Genomic DNA, 13,995 nt, shown 5'->3' with positions numbered 1-13,995 from the left:
CTGAACTACACTGTACTGCAACACAAGTGTGCTGCATCCTGTCAATGCCTCTCGGCACAGGTACAAGCCACTGCCACACGCTTCCTCCCCTCTCTGCCCCATGACAATCTCATACCCTCCCTCTTAGTGCATCCAGGTGCTTAGCCATGTGCTCAGCTACCAGAAGTCTTCTACAAGGCCTTCTGCAGATCAACAGAGCAGTAGCATCTGCTGCGTGATCTCCCTTCTCAGGGGCCCTCACAGGAGGAAGGTGATAAGGCAACAAATTCACTTACCTGCGGACTCAAGGGCATAATCAACCATGCCAATGCGATCCTCGCTGTAGCGCTTCAAGGCTCGGTTCACAATGAGATGAACTTCCTGCAACACAAACAGAGGCTGTGACGGAGCTGAATACCAGGGCAGGAAAGTCCTGCTCTCCCCTCTGCTGATATATCCCTGTGCACACCAGCAGAGATTCAGCCTTTACATACATGCCCAACACTGTGGTGGGGAAGCAAACGCACTACAGTCATACCATCAGTGCAGTCCCTCATGTGCAACCCCCTACCACATGTTTACATACCTGCACCTTCATCTGGTCTCCCATTTGTACCGCCGCTGCACGCCATGGCCTTCTGCACATTTCCCTTTGTCTCACAAAGGCAACTGACTTGAACTTTCCCACCACTACTTAACTTGTGCAAAGTAGAAGAAAGGTGCAAAGACCATTCTTCTCCCTATGCCCACTGTACAAGACTCAGGCTGGGTGCTCAAAGGACAGCACCAATGCCAACTGCATTTGTTAAATTAAAGGGACCGCCAAGGCCATTCTGTTTCTATAGCCAGAAGACCAGAATCTTCTTCAACTGAAAGGCAGTGCCCAGACATCAGCCACCTCTTGTCTTTGGTGGGCTGGGGAGGCGGGATGGGCTGGGGCAACCACATTCTCATAAGCATTTCTTCTTCAGCAACATCCCATCAGCTTGTTCAGAGCAGCAGGGAGCTCCAGCACCACCACATCAAGAACAGGACCACTATGGTTACTACCTTGACATGCCAAGAGCAACAAATACCGCTGTTCCAATGGCCTTTTTGGCTCATGATCCTACATCTTTTTTCAAGTCCCTAAGGCAGGTGAAGCACCTCCCTCTCTTCGCTTTTCTGCTCAAAGGCATGCTCTCTCCCCTGCCTGCCTTTCCCTGCTGTCCCAGGATCAGGGAAGTACAAAAGCCATTTCTACTCCCTACACAGGGGCTGGGTTCAGCTGGGGATGGAGACAGTGGCAGCGTGCCTGCTCTGGGACTGAGCAGGGTGTTGGGGGGAACTACTCCCCAGCTGCCCTGTTGCTGCTGTCCCTCCCCCAACTGAACCCAGCCCCTGATCAACCTAGTTGGCTTTGGCGCTTTCCCAGCCCCAGACAGAGCAGCAGCTGCAGGCAGGGGAGGGGGAGAAGTAGGAGAAAAGGTGAGTCTCTGAGCAGGAAGGGGAAAGGAGGGGGAATTTCACCTGCTTTAAGGACTTAAAAAAGGGTCCCAGGAGGTTCCTGAGGGGCAGTCTGCCTGCACTGGTGGGAGAGCAGGAAGCTGGGAGCAGCAGGTGCAACCACCCCTGCAGTGAAGACTGCTGCGCCTGCATCCCACTTGGGGAAATCCTGGATCTGCCACCCTGACGATGACCTACATGAGATCCTCATCCCCATGGCTGAGTCTTAAAGACAGGACCCTATGGCTCCTACTTCCTTCTGAAAAAGGCTGGATCCACCTCCTTACTTCCACCTCTTTCCACTTGCTGTTTAAGTGAGTCTGATTTAGCTGGCCAACATAATGCTGACTTTACAACCTTAAACTGAGTCAGTTTGCAAAGCCAAAACCTGCCCAGTCTCAAGGAGGTTCCTGCCACCTCCCACAGATTAGTAAGGGGGAAATGAAAGCAACCCAGCCAACTGCCTGGCAGGGCCATGATGGGCTCTGTAAGTCTTGTGCCAAAAGCTCTTTCTGGAGGCATGAGAGGAGATGAGATGGAGGCTGTATTCTCCTATCTCCTCCTGGCCTCTTCTCTTCCCTCTTTGCATGTGTTCATAAGAAACAGCAGGAGGCACTTCAAATACCACATCCTAGCACCACTGGCTCACTTTATCCTCTTAAAATACTCATAGGTTGTTATTTGAAAACATTTCTGAGACACTCCTCTTAAAAACTAATGTGAATAAAGGAAAAGTTTGCCATTAACTGTGTTACAGTAGCAGAGTGTTGAGATTCCCTGAATATGACCTGGCTCCCATTGCGCTAAGGGTGGTAGACACACACACAAAACAGGGCAGTGGTAAGGGAACACCAGTACCTTGCTACAGATGGGGAATGGAGAGACAGGACAGATAGCATTATTTGCCCAAAGCCTTGCAGGTCTGGGATCTCTCCCCAGCTCTGCTAGCCCTAGTTTGGCACTAGGCCTGCACGGCCTGTCCTTCCAAGCCTTCACTGAAGGGAAGTTTAGGATTATACAGTGTCTCATCATCAACAGTGCTGAATCCCTGAAGCTCCAAATGATTTCAGCAGTACTACAAGTTCTGAGTGCTTTGGAGAACAAGCTGTAAATGTTCGAAGCTGCCACCTCACTTCCTTTCAAAATCTGTGAGTGCTCAGTGAACTCAGAAAAGGGCTTCTTCTGGATTTGCAACAAGCAAAACCAGATCCCAGTGAAAGCAGCCCAGACTCATGTCATTATTGAGGTTTTGGCAGTAACAAAAGTCACCAAAAGGGCAGCAGGAAATGCCTGATATCCCATAACCCTGATCCAAACCTCTTTCTACAGTAGCCCCATCTGCCCTAGTACATGTCCACACAGAAAGGATGGGGCGTGACCCCGCAGAAGCACACATTGGGGTGGTAGCGTGACCATATATACACTGCCTGCAACCCCAAACCATATGCACACATACACCAGCTCCCACATATGCCCTGGCATGCCCTAGCCATGTACATGTATCTGCACACACAGACACACACTTGCCTGTGTATACACTAAAGCACATGATGGCTGTCTAAGCCACGCATCTGTGCCAGCAAAGACAACCCTGATGCAGGCCAATGCAGTTGTGACATGTAAGTGAGAGACATTCACATCCCTCCCCACAAGCCATGAAGGCTGCCCTTGTGAACTATCAAGGGGGCTGCCCCTCACCTCCTCCGTCACTGCCATGACTCCTCCTTGTTGCAGTGCAACCCTGACGCTGGCCCTGGCATCCTGTGCAGACATCTGCTGGTCTTCAGAGATCTTGGCGAGGATTCTATGTTCCATCTCTTGGAGCTGATCTTGCAGCTCCTCGCGCTGGAGGAACAGGCTGCCCACATCATCCTTCCTCGGCTGTGACAAGAACTGTTCGATCCACAAGGGCAATTGCGCCTCCACCTGAAAGCACCAAGGGAGAAAGCTCAGGTCAGGTGAGGGGGCTGCCCTACAGGGCAGAATGACCAATGGAGGGGAAATGGCACAGGGCAAGAAGCTGCGGGGACCCTGAATGTGTGGTCTGCTGGAACCCACCATTTCTGCAGATATCCAAAGTCCATCCAAAGATGTCCAGGTTGTGGACACTGAGTGGTGGTCAGTGCAGACAAGGCGTTACATAGTGGGACTGGACCAGAAAGGCCTGCATCCCCCAGACATGCCCACTGCCACACTGAGAAGGGGTCAGACTCGGCTTTCACAGTGGGAACTGACTGGGGTCAGAAACTCACATCGTCCCGCACTCCCTTGATCTGTCCTGGAAGTGACTCCACATGCTTCACTACCGCCTGCTGCTCGGATGTCAGAAATTTGATCTCTTTTCTCAGGCCTGCCAGTTCCATCTCCAGCTTGCCCACCTCCTGCAGGAAGTTTCCCGTCAGCCCCTCTTTTGTTAAGCTGAAGAACAAACCAGGAAAAGTAATAAGACACAGCATTAGTAGGAGGTCATTGTGGGTCCTCCTACCACCCTTTCTATGGACCCAGATCCAGGCCTCCCCTCCCACAGACCAATGGAGGACTTTGTTCAAACCAACCAAATGTTCCCCAAGAGCAAGTACTCCTTCCACTTCTCTTGGGAAATTTCTCCACAGCCTGGGAGACCTCTCTCTATAGGAAGGCTCTTCCAATCTCCAGATAGGGATTGCCTTTGCTCAGGTCCATCCCCCATGTTGTAGTGAGACCTCCTCAAAGTCCCCTAAACAATCCCTTCCCCCAGGTGTTAACACACTTCACCGGCTTGTAGATTATCAAGTTCTACTGAACTGAGCAACAGTTGGCTTCTTTACGCTGCTTTCAATCCATCCATCACTCCAGCCTCCTGTCACTCTTCCCTGAACTCCCTCCAGGAAGGGCATTTTTCTGGCATCGTTGAAGCCAGATCTGAGTTGCAGCCTTCCTTGGCACAGTCCCAGTGGGGAAGACCAGGTCTCCCTTTTCCATAGACATGAAGCCAGAGATCACATGAGCTGCATCAGCTCCCCTCTTGAATCTCTAAGTCACAGCCAACCAGCTGCCTAGTTTCTGTTCCTGCCCCATCCCCGTCAGCATCACTGTTTCTCAAGTTTGCCTTGCCCCCACCAATATCATTTCCCTTCGTGGATGATAGTGTCTCTATCAGTTCATTTTCACTCCTGCCCAGGTTTATTCTCCTGGGCACAACAGAATCTCAGTGTCACACACCCCCCCATGCACCCTCCCCAGGAATATCAAAAACACAACAGGACTCCAGTTTTCCAGATGGTGAAGGAAGGTTCTGTATGATCACATAAGAATCCCTGTGGGTTCCCAAGAGATGTTCCTCTCCACACCCAGGTTGCCAATTACTCACTCCATTAAAAGCCCCATTAGCCCACACACGAGACACCACATCAAAGTGACAGGCAACCCTTTGAGAAGTTCCAGATTACCTTTGCCAGTCTGAATTCAGCTGGAGCATCCGGGCCTCCATGTCCTGCAAGAGAAGCAACATGCGGAAACAAATGTGCAAGGATGAGATCCATCATGTGGTGAGGGGCTGAACAGAGGTACATAGGAACACAGGACCTGCCCATCTGGATCAGGTCCCATGGCCATTCAGCCTGTATCCCGTCTCTGATAGCAGCCAGCACCTGAGGCGGGTGTAAAAACCACCCCCTTCCCTCTGCCCTCCAACACTAGGTCTCAATCCAATCTCTGGTGGCTACAGGCCAGCATAAGGTACAGCATCCTCACACCCCTCCCTGGATCCTAACAATACCATTTCTTTTAACTCTAGATGTTCCCCTTATTTAGTGGTGCTCAACCTTCTAGCCCCACTACTCCCCCGCTGCCAAATTTCTGGACCTGTGGGGAGTGCCCACTGGCCAGATGACATGGTTCCACAGGCCACATCTGGCCCATAGGCCCGGTGTCTAGTATCACAGCCGTTACCAAGAGAAGCACCCAACATCTTTCTAAACTTTGTTAAGTTCTCAGACCCAATGATTTCTCACAGCAGCATGTTCCGCCTCTTCATTACACACTGACAAAGGACATCTCTTGGTTTGGAACATGTCACCTTTCAGGGAGGCAGAGTTGTGTGCACACACCTGCATATGCTCGAGATGCATAACACAGTGCAAGAGGAACTCCCAGCCAGGACCACAGCATGCATCGCTGGGCTTAGGAAATGGGCCCTATAAGTCTGTTCCACTTAAAATATGGAAATGGCTCCGACTTATGCATGCTTACTCATGCCTCCAAATTCAGGGTCATTTAAGTCCATGAAGCACACAGTCTAGAAACAGCATGCTCTGCCCTGCATTGGCCACAAGGTACGCCATGCTATTAAACTGCTCACTTTCAGGGCAGCAGGTCTAGACTTGGCTCAGCATATTTATCCCCCACTTGCTGTACAACACCCATGTTACATCCTGCAGGGCACTAGGTGGATCTCTCACCCCCCAAAGGAATCTAAAAGGGGGGCACTTAGGGGAGCAGAATGCAATTCATGCACTGCGATGGCGCTTGTACTCTCTGGGTTACACTCCCCCTTTTCAGCATGTTATATTGGTCTGTGGCGCTCCATTACGGACAAGTAAAAGTACCAGTGTTTGTGATGCTCCATTACAGACAAGGAAAAGTACCAATGTTTTCTGTCATTACAACTACACTGAAACCTCTCAGACAGCCTGGGAGATGAGGCAGAGTTGTTCTTTTTGCTCCATTTATATTCATCTTTTTTCACCTCCTACTTATCCTGTCCTTCATACAGGGCACGTGAGGGAAGTCTGCAATGTACCCCCATGGGTCAGTGAACTTCAGTTTGAGAAACGCTGGTCTAGCACACATCAGGCCAAAAGTCTGAGCAACCTCTACATAACTTGTGAAGGATCTTAACTCAGCACAAGTGGTCAGAGTCTGGGCTTTGTGTCTCCTACAGCAGTAGGGGACAGTATTTTTGGCCATTAGTTCAGCAATAACTGCTGCTAAGCCTTTCCTACAGCCTCACACTTTTCCTTGAGAAGCTCTGGGACCAACCTAATGCTACCAGATTTACCCGACAGAAGCTAACAGACCCAAAGAGCCATGAGTGGTTTAGCTGCAGGCTGTGAAGGAGAAAGTGTGCTCCATCCCTGGTTCTCTTAGAGACATCTCAGTGGGGAGATGCAACACCCCAAGCGTGCAGTGTACCCAGTTCTGCTCTCCCAGGGGAAGGCCCGTTTACCTGAGAGTCTTGCGTGATCTTCTCTAAGTACCCATTTAAATCCTTCTGCAACTTGGCTTGGATGGTATCCAGCTTGTTCTGCAGGGAGGCGGGAGGAGGATCAGAGATTCACCTCATACTCCAGCCACCTTCAATCCCACTACTGCACCCCTGCTGGGCAGTCACCCACAGGCCTCACCTCCAGCCATCTCTACCCTAGCCCATCCAACCACTCCCTGTGCCCAGCCTCCTCCCACACACTCCCATTCCTAACCTCTCTGCTAGCACCCTCACTTCACCCTGCATGATACCCATCATCCCACATTCATGAGATACCCTCTTCATGTTCCATCTTCTCTCATCCCACCACTGAACTAGCATGGCCCATCCAGAATGATCCACCCCAGCCTGAACTAACCCCCCAGCATGTGGCCTCAAGCTCCCCATACTCTCAGACTCTACACAAACACAGCAGAGGGACTGAAGCAGTTGGGGTGTTGTTATGAAGCAAACAAGGCAGGCTAGACTCTGAGCAGGCTCCCCTACCTGGACATGTAGGTCCAACTCTTTGTGGAAATCCTTCTTCAGCGCTGCCTCACGACGGCTCACTAGCCCCTCCAAGAGCATCCGGATGTCGTCATGGGATAGGCCTCCTCCAGCTACCACCCCTCTCTGCAGCTCCATCCCCTCCAGCCGTGATGCCTCAGCCTCCAGGGCCTTGAAACGTTTCTCCAGGGCTTGCAACCGAGACAAGATATGGTGCTCCGACTTGTATCACCAGAGCAGAGCCAAAGGAACACAAAACACAAGAGTGGTAAACACAGGCCTAGCACTGCACCCCTGCTGTCCCAGCTGCATGGATGGCCTCCGTTCTCCACCAGGGGGCAGCAGCATACATACAAATCCAAGGGCACCCCAACCCGAGGGTTTGAGGCAGCTCTCCTAGCTCAGCCCAGGGGGGGACAAAGGCACATGAGTGTCTTATGCTTCAGCAGGGGGCAGTGGTGCACATGCCCACCAAGCCCATCGTATGTTCTGCCAATAGGCACAACAACAGTTTGGGTTTGTTCCTTCCAACAGGGGCCAGCGATGCACAAACCTAGCCCCAGACAGTCACATACCTCCCTTGTCCCCATTTCTCTCGTTTTCAGGACACAAGGAGAGAGGCAACTGCTCTCATGTGGACCCAGCCTCCCATCCACTCTGTCTACAGCACTCTTCTGGCAGGTTTTTGGGGAAGGGGGGGGGAGGGAGGGGCGGGACAAGGCTGGGTCAATATGCAGATAACCAGAAATGCTGGAGCTTCTCTCCACACTGCACTCTTGACCCTTATGTCACCCACCTGGTCAAACGCAGCTAGGTCCCCAGCTCCAGACACCTCAACTTTGCCAGCAATAGGGGTTGAAATCTTTGCAGCTCCCCAGGAAGACATGGAAGAGTAGAGCACCGGGAGCCCAAACGGGTAGAAATACCAAGTACCTGGCATCACAAAGAAGGACCAGTTGGCAGGAAAACAAAGACTCCAAAAGGGACGTGTTAGAAATGCCAAGACAGACTGGCTCCAGCTCTTGGCTCACATTTGCATGCAGAAAGAGACCACCAGCTTCGTGGCTTCAGCACAGTGAATAGGACACGGGCAGCTCTCTCACTCTGGGAGCCAATATTTTGACTGCCATTTTAGCAGTGATGGTCACCAGAGGTCCCTGCCAATGCTGGACTCTCAGTGCAAACTTCCCAGGGCTCCACACTTGAGAGACACTGGATAGGGGGGGGTCTGATTCTACCCTGCTTAGAGACAAGGACTTGCAATATCATGTGGGACCACCAGGACTCCCTCACAATTTGAGAAAATTGGGAGCCAGGGTGTGGGTTCAGCACATCCTACAGGGACTAATGAGTACAAAGCTGACAGAGGATCTGGGCCAGCCTCACAGCATCCTCATCCTATGTTGACCCATTTCCTGCCTGCCAGGACCAGCCCCCAGGCATAAAGACAGCCTGCTTCTAGGCATGCACACAGGAACATATGGTTGGAAGGTGCCTCTTGGGTTATGAATCCAGTCCCCTGAGTTTGCAGCTTAGCCTTAACCCAAGGAATCCTCCCAACCACCACTTCAAGCCCACACCTGCAACTACAAGGAACAATACCTGTGTACAGCATGGAGGGATGAGACTTTTCCTGTGACCTTGCAGGACCACAGGGTTACCTCAGAGCAGCCAGGATGCCACCCTGATCTTATGGGCACTGTGCCCAGGACAGAAGAGATGGGGCTGGAGGTAGTGAGCATTTCTGGGGTCTGGGCTGACTCACCATAAGCAATGGAAGCCAGGAGCAGGAGCAACAGGAGGAGGAGAAGGAGCTTCTTCAGAGCTGAATAGCGCCTGGACAGAGAGGAAAAAGGAAGCAGGCATTAGTGCAGCTACTCAGGCACTCTCACCAAGTGAGTTTCTCAGTTGCTGTGCAGGAGAAACCAGGTGGTCTCTGGAAGTCAATTACCCCCTTGGACACCAGCCCACACAGCCCAGCCTGGGACTGCTTACCATTCCAGCCCCAAGAAAAAGTGCTCTATATCCTCAGAGCTTTACTGCGGCCTGATATACATTTATCTCACAGAGTTCCCTGAAGGAATTCTGTATCCTCTCCTCCAGGTGCACCTGCCTGCTCCCATGTCTGGATCAGAGTTCAGACCCATGGCAACCCACTTCCATATCTCTCTGAGCTGTATTCCAGTCAGCACTGACCTTGTTAGGACAAAGACATCCAGGAGTGAAGCCATGGTGGTAAGGCGGTACCACATGGTTCCGATCCACCAGTAGAACAGTCCAAATATCCGGCCTGCAAAAGAACCTCACATGGCATCAGAGCATTCAGCTAGCCCTCCTCCTCCACTCCCCACCTCTGGAAGATGCATCTGCTCTAGTTCACCCAAGCACATTCTAGACTAGTGGTTTTCAACCTTTTTAGACTCAAAGCAGCCCTCCCTAACTTTTCTGAATTTAGTAGCAACCCCTTTCAAAAACTAATTTCACTTGTCATTTGAATAACAGAGCAATTTTTCTGTTGCAAAGAGCTCAGAAATACCACAACCGGGTAGAATGGCTTTGATGCTCTTGATTCCTACTGGAAAGCTATGGGTTTTTCTTGCGAATCACGTGTAGGTGTTTGCACACCTAACAAGTGCTAATATTGCATGACTCCTTGTGGCATTCTTAAACAAATCTCACCTCACCCGAGCTAAGAATCATTGCTCTAGACATACTCTGCAGCACACCTGCTGTCCCACTCTTGTGACTCATTCACAGCCATGCCAATGTCTCTCTATACTGCCCTGCAGCAATCCTGATCGTTCTGGTACTGAGTCCCCCTAATGTACACAGATGTTTATTAACTTTAAAACATCCACAGTGGATTTTTTTGGTATTTCCATTTAAAAGGGCACATAACACAATACCTCTGCAAGCAGTGGATGTTGTGAATGTGTGGACATGAAACCAGTTTGTGCAGAGGAAGGCTGTAGCTGGGAGACACCCATTGCCCCACACTCACCTGGAGAAGTGATCACCAGCCAGAGAAATGACCCCACTTGGGAGGCTGCACTCCTGAAGCCAGACCTAGAGCTGCTTTGGTCTGTGTACTGATGACCTGGAGGAAGAAGAGAAGAGCCCTAAAGTGGAGTCTCACGTCTTTGAGACCTTCTGGCTTTGGGTAGGAATTGATGGGATCCAGTGGGGCAGATGCTGTTCCTGAGCAAGTCAATATTAATCACTCTCTGCCCTGGTCACAGAGCCAGGTTGGAGTGAGGCTGGGCAGAATAGAGCAGCCTACTTCCCAGTCACAGAGCCAGATCTGAGGCAATTCTGTGAGAGAGGATTGTCTGCCTGAATTGAGATATCTCCTCCCCAGGCAATGGAGTCAAGGCCAAGATGAGTTCTTTACTAGGAGGTCTCTTCCCCCACCAGTGCCGCTGGTGCTACCAAACACCTCCAGGGGAGAGTCGTCCACCTACCTGCATAGTCATCTTCAGAGGAATAGCCAGAAGAAGAGGCATAGGTATCGTAGATCTTGGTCTCTGCCAGCCCATTGATTTTACTGGACTCCGTATCTCCTGTGCCTCTTCTCCTCCTCACCGGGAGCTCCCTGCCTATCCAAGTAACAAAGGATCCCATTGAAAAAACAGCCAACAGCCTCCCATACTCCTCTTCCTGAGGCCCACAGTGAGTCTCCGGAGCATGGGAAATGGGGTTTGCTGCTGGCATCTCAGGGCAAAGAAGCTCCTGTGACCTTTGGGATGGCTACCCCTAAGCACCTCAGCAATCACTCCATTCCATTTACGTTACCTCCCTCCCAATCCCATGCCCTGCAATGATCCTGCTGCTTCAAAAGTGCCACTCAGAAGGCAGACTGCCCTCCACCCTGGGACTGCTCCACTAACAAGAGAGGGTTGTTGGTGGGGTGTGTACTTGACTTTCCAAGCCACTGACCTGAGTAATGGGCAACCTGTGTAGGCTAGGGCTATTTCAAGGACTTGGTTCCCCTGTCAACTGCACCAAGGGGTTGCCCACCTCAGGCAGGTTTATGGTCCCTTTGGAGAAGCAGCTTGGAGAGGAAGCCCAGGACTCAGTTAATAAATCCATAGGGCAAAAGGAAGGCATTGCTCCAGGACATGGGGAGTTAAGGTGGGGTTTGGCCAGAACCCATGGGAGGAAGCACTCACCCCAGTAGGATTCACTATCCAGAGGATCATCATACGCAGTGCTATCCCCCACAGAAAACCCCCTGCCACTGCCCAGGTAGGATTCGCTGACAACAGATTCGCTGTAGTAGGAGGTCTGGGTGGTAGGGGCAGGTGAGAGACGCTTCATGCTGCTCGACTTTTTCCTCAAGTTTCTATCAGGAGGCAAGAAAACGAGGGTGAATCTACAAGCCAGGTGCAATGTGAAGGGGAGAGATGGGGCCAGCCTTGCTCTCCTATCAGGGTTCACACTTCCTGGGGCCTTGACCTGTTCCAGCCCACTCCAGCATGGAGGAGTACCAAGGAGAGGCTTGGTCCTCTGGTGCTCTACAGCAGTGGCATATTTTAAACAAAGCAAGTTGCTACCATACCTCCTTGCAAAATATGAGTCAGGGGAGCAGCAATTTCCCCACCCACACACGCACATATCCACCTCTGGCCAATCACAGGCTCTACCATGCCATCGCCCTGCCTACTACCCCCATCTTTACTTCCCGTTTCCTTCCTCTGTAGCTGCTGTGGTTTCCTGCAGGTGTCTGTGACTAGGAGAGGCTGATAAGCTGGGTGGGCTTCCTTTTAGATATACACACATGCTCCCCTGCCCCAGGAGACCCCTAAGTATAGGTGTGAAGACTCAGGTCTTTGCATTACAGGCTTTAGTAACATGCAGAACTGGTCTTCATGTTCTGGTGTGGATCATCACAGAGCTCCCCCCAGCAGTGTCAGGGGCAATGGCCTGGGAATGGTGAAGTGCATGCAATAGGCAGAAAGGCTGCACTCCCACTGAGGAGGAATGAGAACAGGGGGGCACACAGGGTTACCCACTGCCGCCATGGGAGGGTTTTGCAAAGAAGAAAACAGACTTATGAAGCCATGGAGTTAGTAGGAGCTCCTCTATGCTACCAACAGATGTAGTGGCCTGGGCTGATCATATTGCCCTTCCCTGGCAAGGGCACATGTGGAGTACTCAAGAGACAGACCCTCAGTGACTGCTAGCCAAGCTGCAAACTGGGAAGGAGTATTCCCATTAGGGAAAGCTCCTCCCCTACCTCCAAGCTAAGCTGCTGAGAAACTACAGGTGCCAGTGAGGTATATAGCTTCCCCCTCCCAGCCTGCTCACACTCACCTGGTGGTACTGTCCTTAAAGGGGACCTGCTGGCCACCCAAGAGTGAGGATACACCACTGCTGCTGCCAGTACCATCCTCATCACCCTGGTCATAGCGGGTGGCCCTGAGGCGCCGGCTGCGTTGAGACATGATGGAGGAGGTACAATCACCCCTCACCAAAGGACCTGGGAGAGCAGCAGGAAGAGAAGAGATGCAACATGAGAGAACTCCGAGGTCCCGGCCAGTCCTGGTACCAGGGGGCCTGCCCGGGACTGGGAAAACGTGTCCACACATGTACACACTCTTGATGACAGGGAGGGAAACACTGCAGGGGGACAGGAGAGGAGGAAAGGGCCTTGAGGAGGATCTGGATGCATGGATTCAGCTCCCACTCCCCCCCCCAAAAAAAACATCATTGGAATTTGGTGCCTAGAGGATTACAGGCAAATGGCTAGCCACACCTGAGAGCTGTGTGGGCTGGCAAAGCTGGAGAGGCAGCAGCTCAGGACAAGGGCAAGGGTCCGCCTGTGGCATCCTATCCTGGGCGAGGGATGGGGAACAACAGAAGGGCTGAGCAAAGGCTTTTTTGCTCCTGGAGATTCAAACACAGTCTCATGCCCTAAGCAACAACGTGCTGGACAGATTGGAGTCAGGCACCTCTCAAAGTCACCTAGGAGCTCAGCGTGACACTGCAGTCTCTGCCCAGCCAAGCGAATCCTGCCAGGGATGCCGACGGTCAGGGCTAAGAGCAGTGGTGGGGGAAGGGTTGCTGGTGGACATCAGCATGGCTCCAGCAGGGCGGGTACACTGGGACAGCGCCAGGAGACTGACAGGACAACAAGCCTTGCAAACAGGCGCTGGCACTCCCATATCACATGCCCCCTGAGGCACCTCCAGCAGGCTGGAAAGGGGGAGCGGGTTCTCCTGGGCTCAGCACTCAGTTGTGCCCTTGCTCTGCCCACAGCGGGAAGAGAAGCTGCTTGGGACAGAGCTGTGCCGGCGCAGCTGCCACCTCTCCCCTGCATCTCCACAGGGCAGGCTGCCAGGCAAGAGGCGTCAAGGCCGAGGCAGCTCTCACTAATCCGCCCTTTATAGGGGTGCCACTGCCAGGAGGAGCCCACGCCCGCCCAAGTGAAAGGCCAAGCAGAGGGACCGCGTCCAAGCACATCCTGGGCCCATGCGCCCTCCCACCCCCCCGGGCTGCTCCGGCTCCAGCACCTGGCACAGGGGCAGGGGGTCACAGGGTGCCAAGTCCCCACAGCCTGCCTCTGCCGTCCCCCCAGCCAGGCGCGTGGGGACAGGGACACTCACCCGCCCCCGCCGCATCCCTTACCGTCCAGCCCGCCGCCCTCCGGCTCCTGGGGCAAGCGGGGTTTCACCCCTTGCCTCCCCGCCCTTGCTCCCCGCACTCACAAAGCCACGTGGGGGTCAGCACCAGGCCCAAGGCTCCCCGGGCGCCACTTCACCTGCGCTGCTGCCCCCCCCCGGGCGGGGCCGAGAGGCGGG

The 13,995-nt window shown here is 52.7% G+C and overlaps 1 protein-coding gene across 3 annotated transcripts in view; it reads right to left on the bottom strand.

Moving 5' to 3' along the window:
* SUN2 (Sad1 and UNC84 domain containing 2) overlaps positions 1 to 13,995 on the bottom strand; it is a 22,455-nt gene extending 8,460 nt beyond the window's left edge. Inside the window, exons 1-14 of one of the 3 annotated variants that reach the window (XM_006029838.2) lie at positions 13,903 to 13,995; positions 12,509 to 12,674; positions 11,365 to 11,537; positions 10,657 to 10,791; positions 10,197 to 10,292; positions 9,392 to 9,485; positions 8,961 to 9,031; positions 7,992 to 8,128; positions 7,196 to 7,417; positions 6,671 to 6,748; positions 4,893 to 4,936; positions 3,717 to 3,882; positions 3,163 to 3,390; positions 276 to 360 (exon numbers count right to left, since the gene is read on the bottom strand). In XM_006029838.2, coding sequence (XP_006029900.1) covers positions 276 to 360; positions 3,163 to 3,390; positions 3,717 to 3,882; positions 4,893 to 4,936; positions 6,671 to 6,748; positions 7,196 to 7,417; positions 7,992 to 8,128; positions 8,961 to 9,031; positions 9,392 to 9,485; positions 10,197 to 10,292; positions 10,657 to 10,791; positions 11,365 to 11,537; positions 12,509 to 12,639 — 1,660 coding nt within the window. In that variant the 5' untranslated portion in view covers positions 12,640 to 12,674; positions 13,903 to 13,995. Of the gene's footprint in view, positions 1 to 275; positions 361 to 3,162; positions 3,391 to 3,716; positions 3,883 to 4,892; positions 4,937 to 6,670; positions 6,749 to 7,195; positions 7,418 to 7,991; positions 8,129 to 8,960; positions 9,032 to 9,391; positions 9,486 to 10,196; positions 10,293 to 10,656; positions 10,792 to 11,364; positions 11,538 to 12,508; positions 12,675 to 13,822 lie in introns of all 3 variants that reach the window. The other 2 variants (XM_025211327.1, XM_006029839.2) reach the window with 2 other exon arrangements.

Source organism: Alligator sinensis, unplaced genomic scaffold, assembly GCF_000455745.1.
Source record: "Alligator sinensis unplaced genomic scaffold, ASM45574v1 scaffold215_2, whole genome shotgun sequence".
NCBI classification, from domain to species: Eukaryota; Metazoa; Chordata; order Crocodylia; family Alligatoridae; genus Alligator; species Alligator sinensis.
The sequence above is the reverse complement of the archived record's forward strand: the minus strand, read 5'-3'. Positions and strand labels throughout refer to the sequence as shown.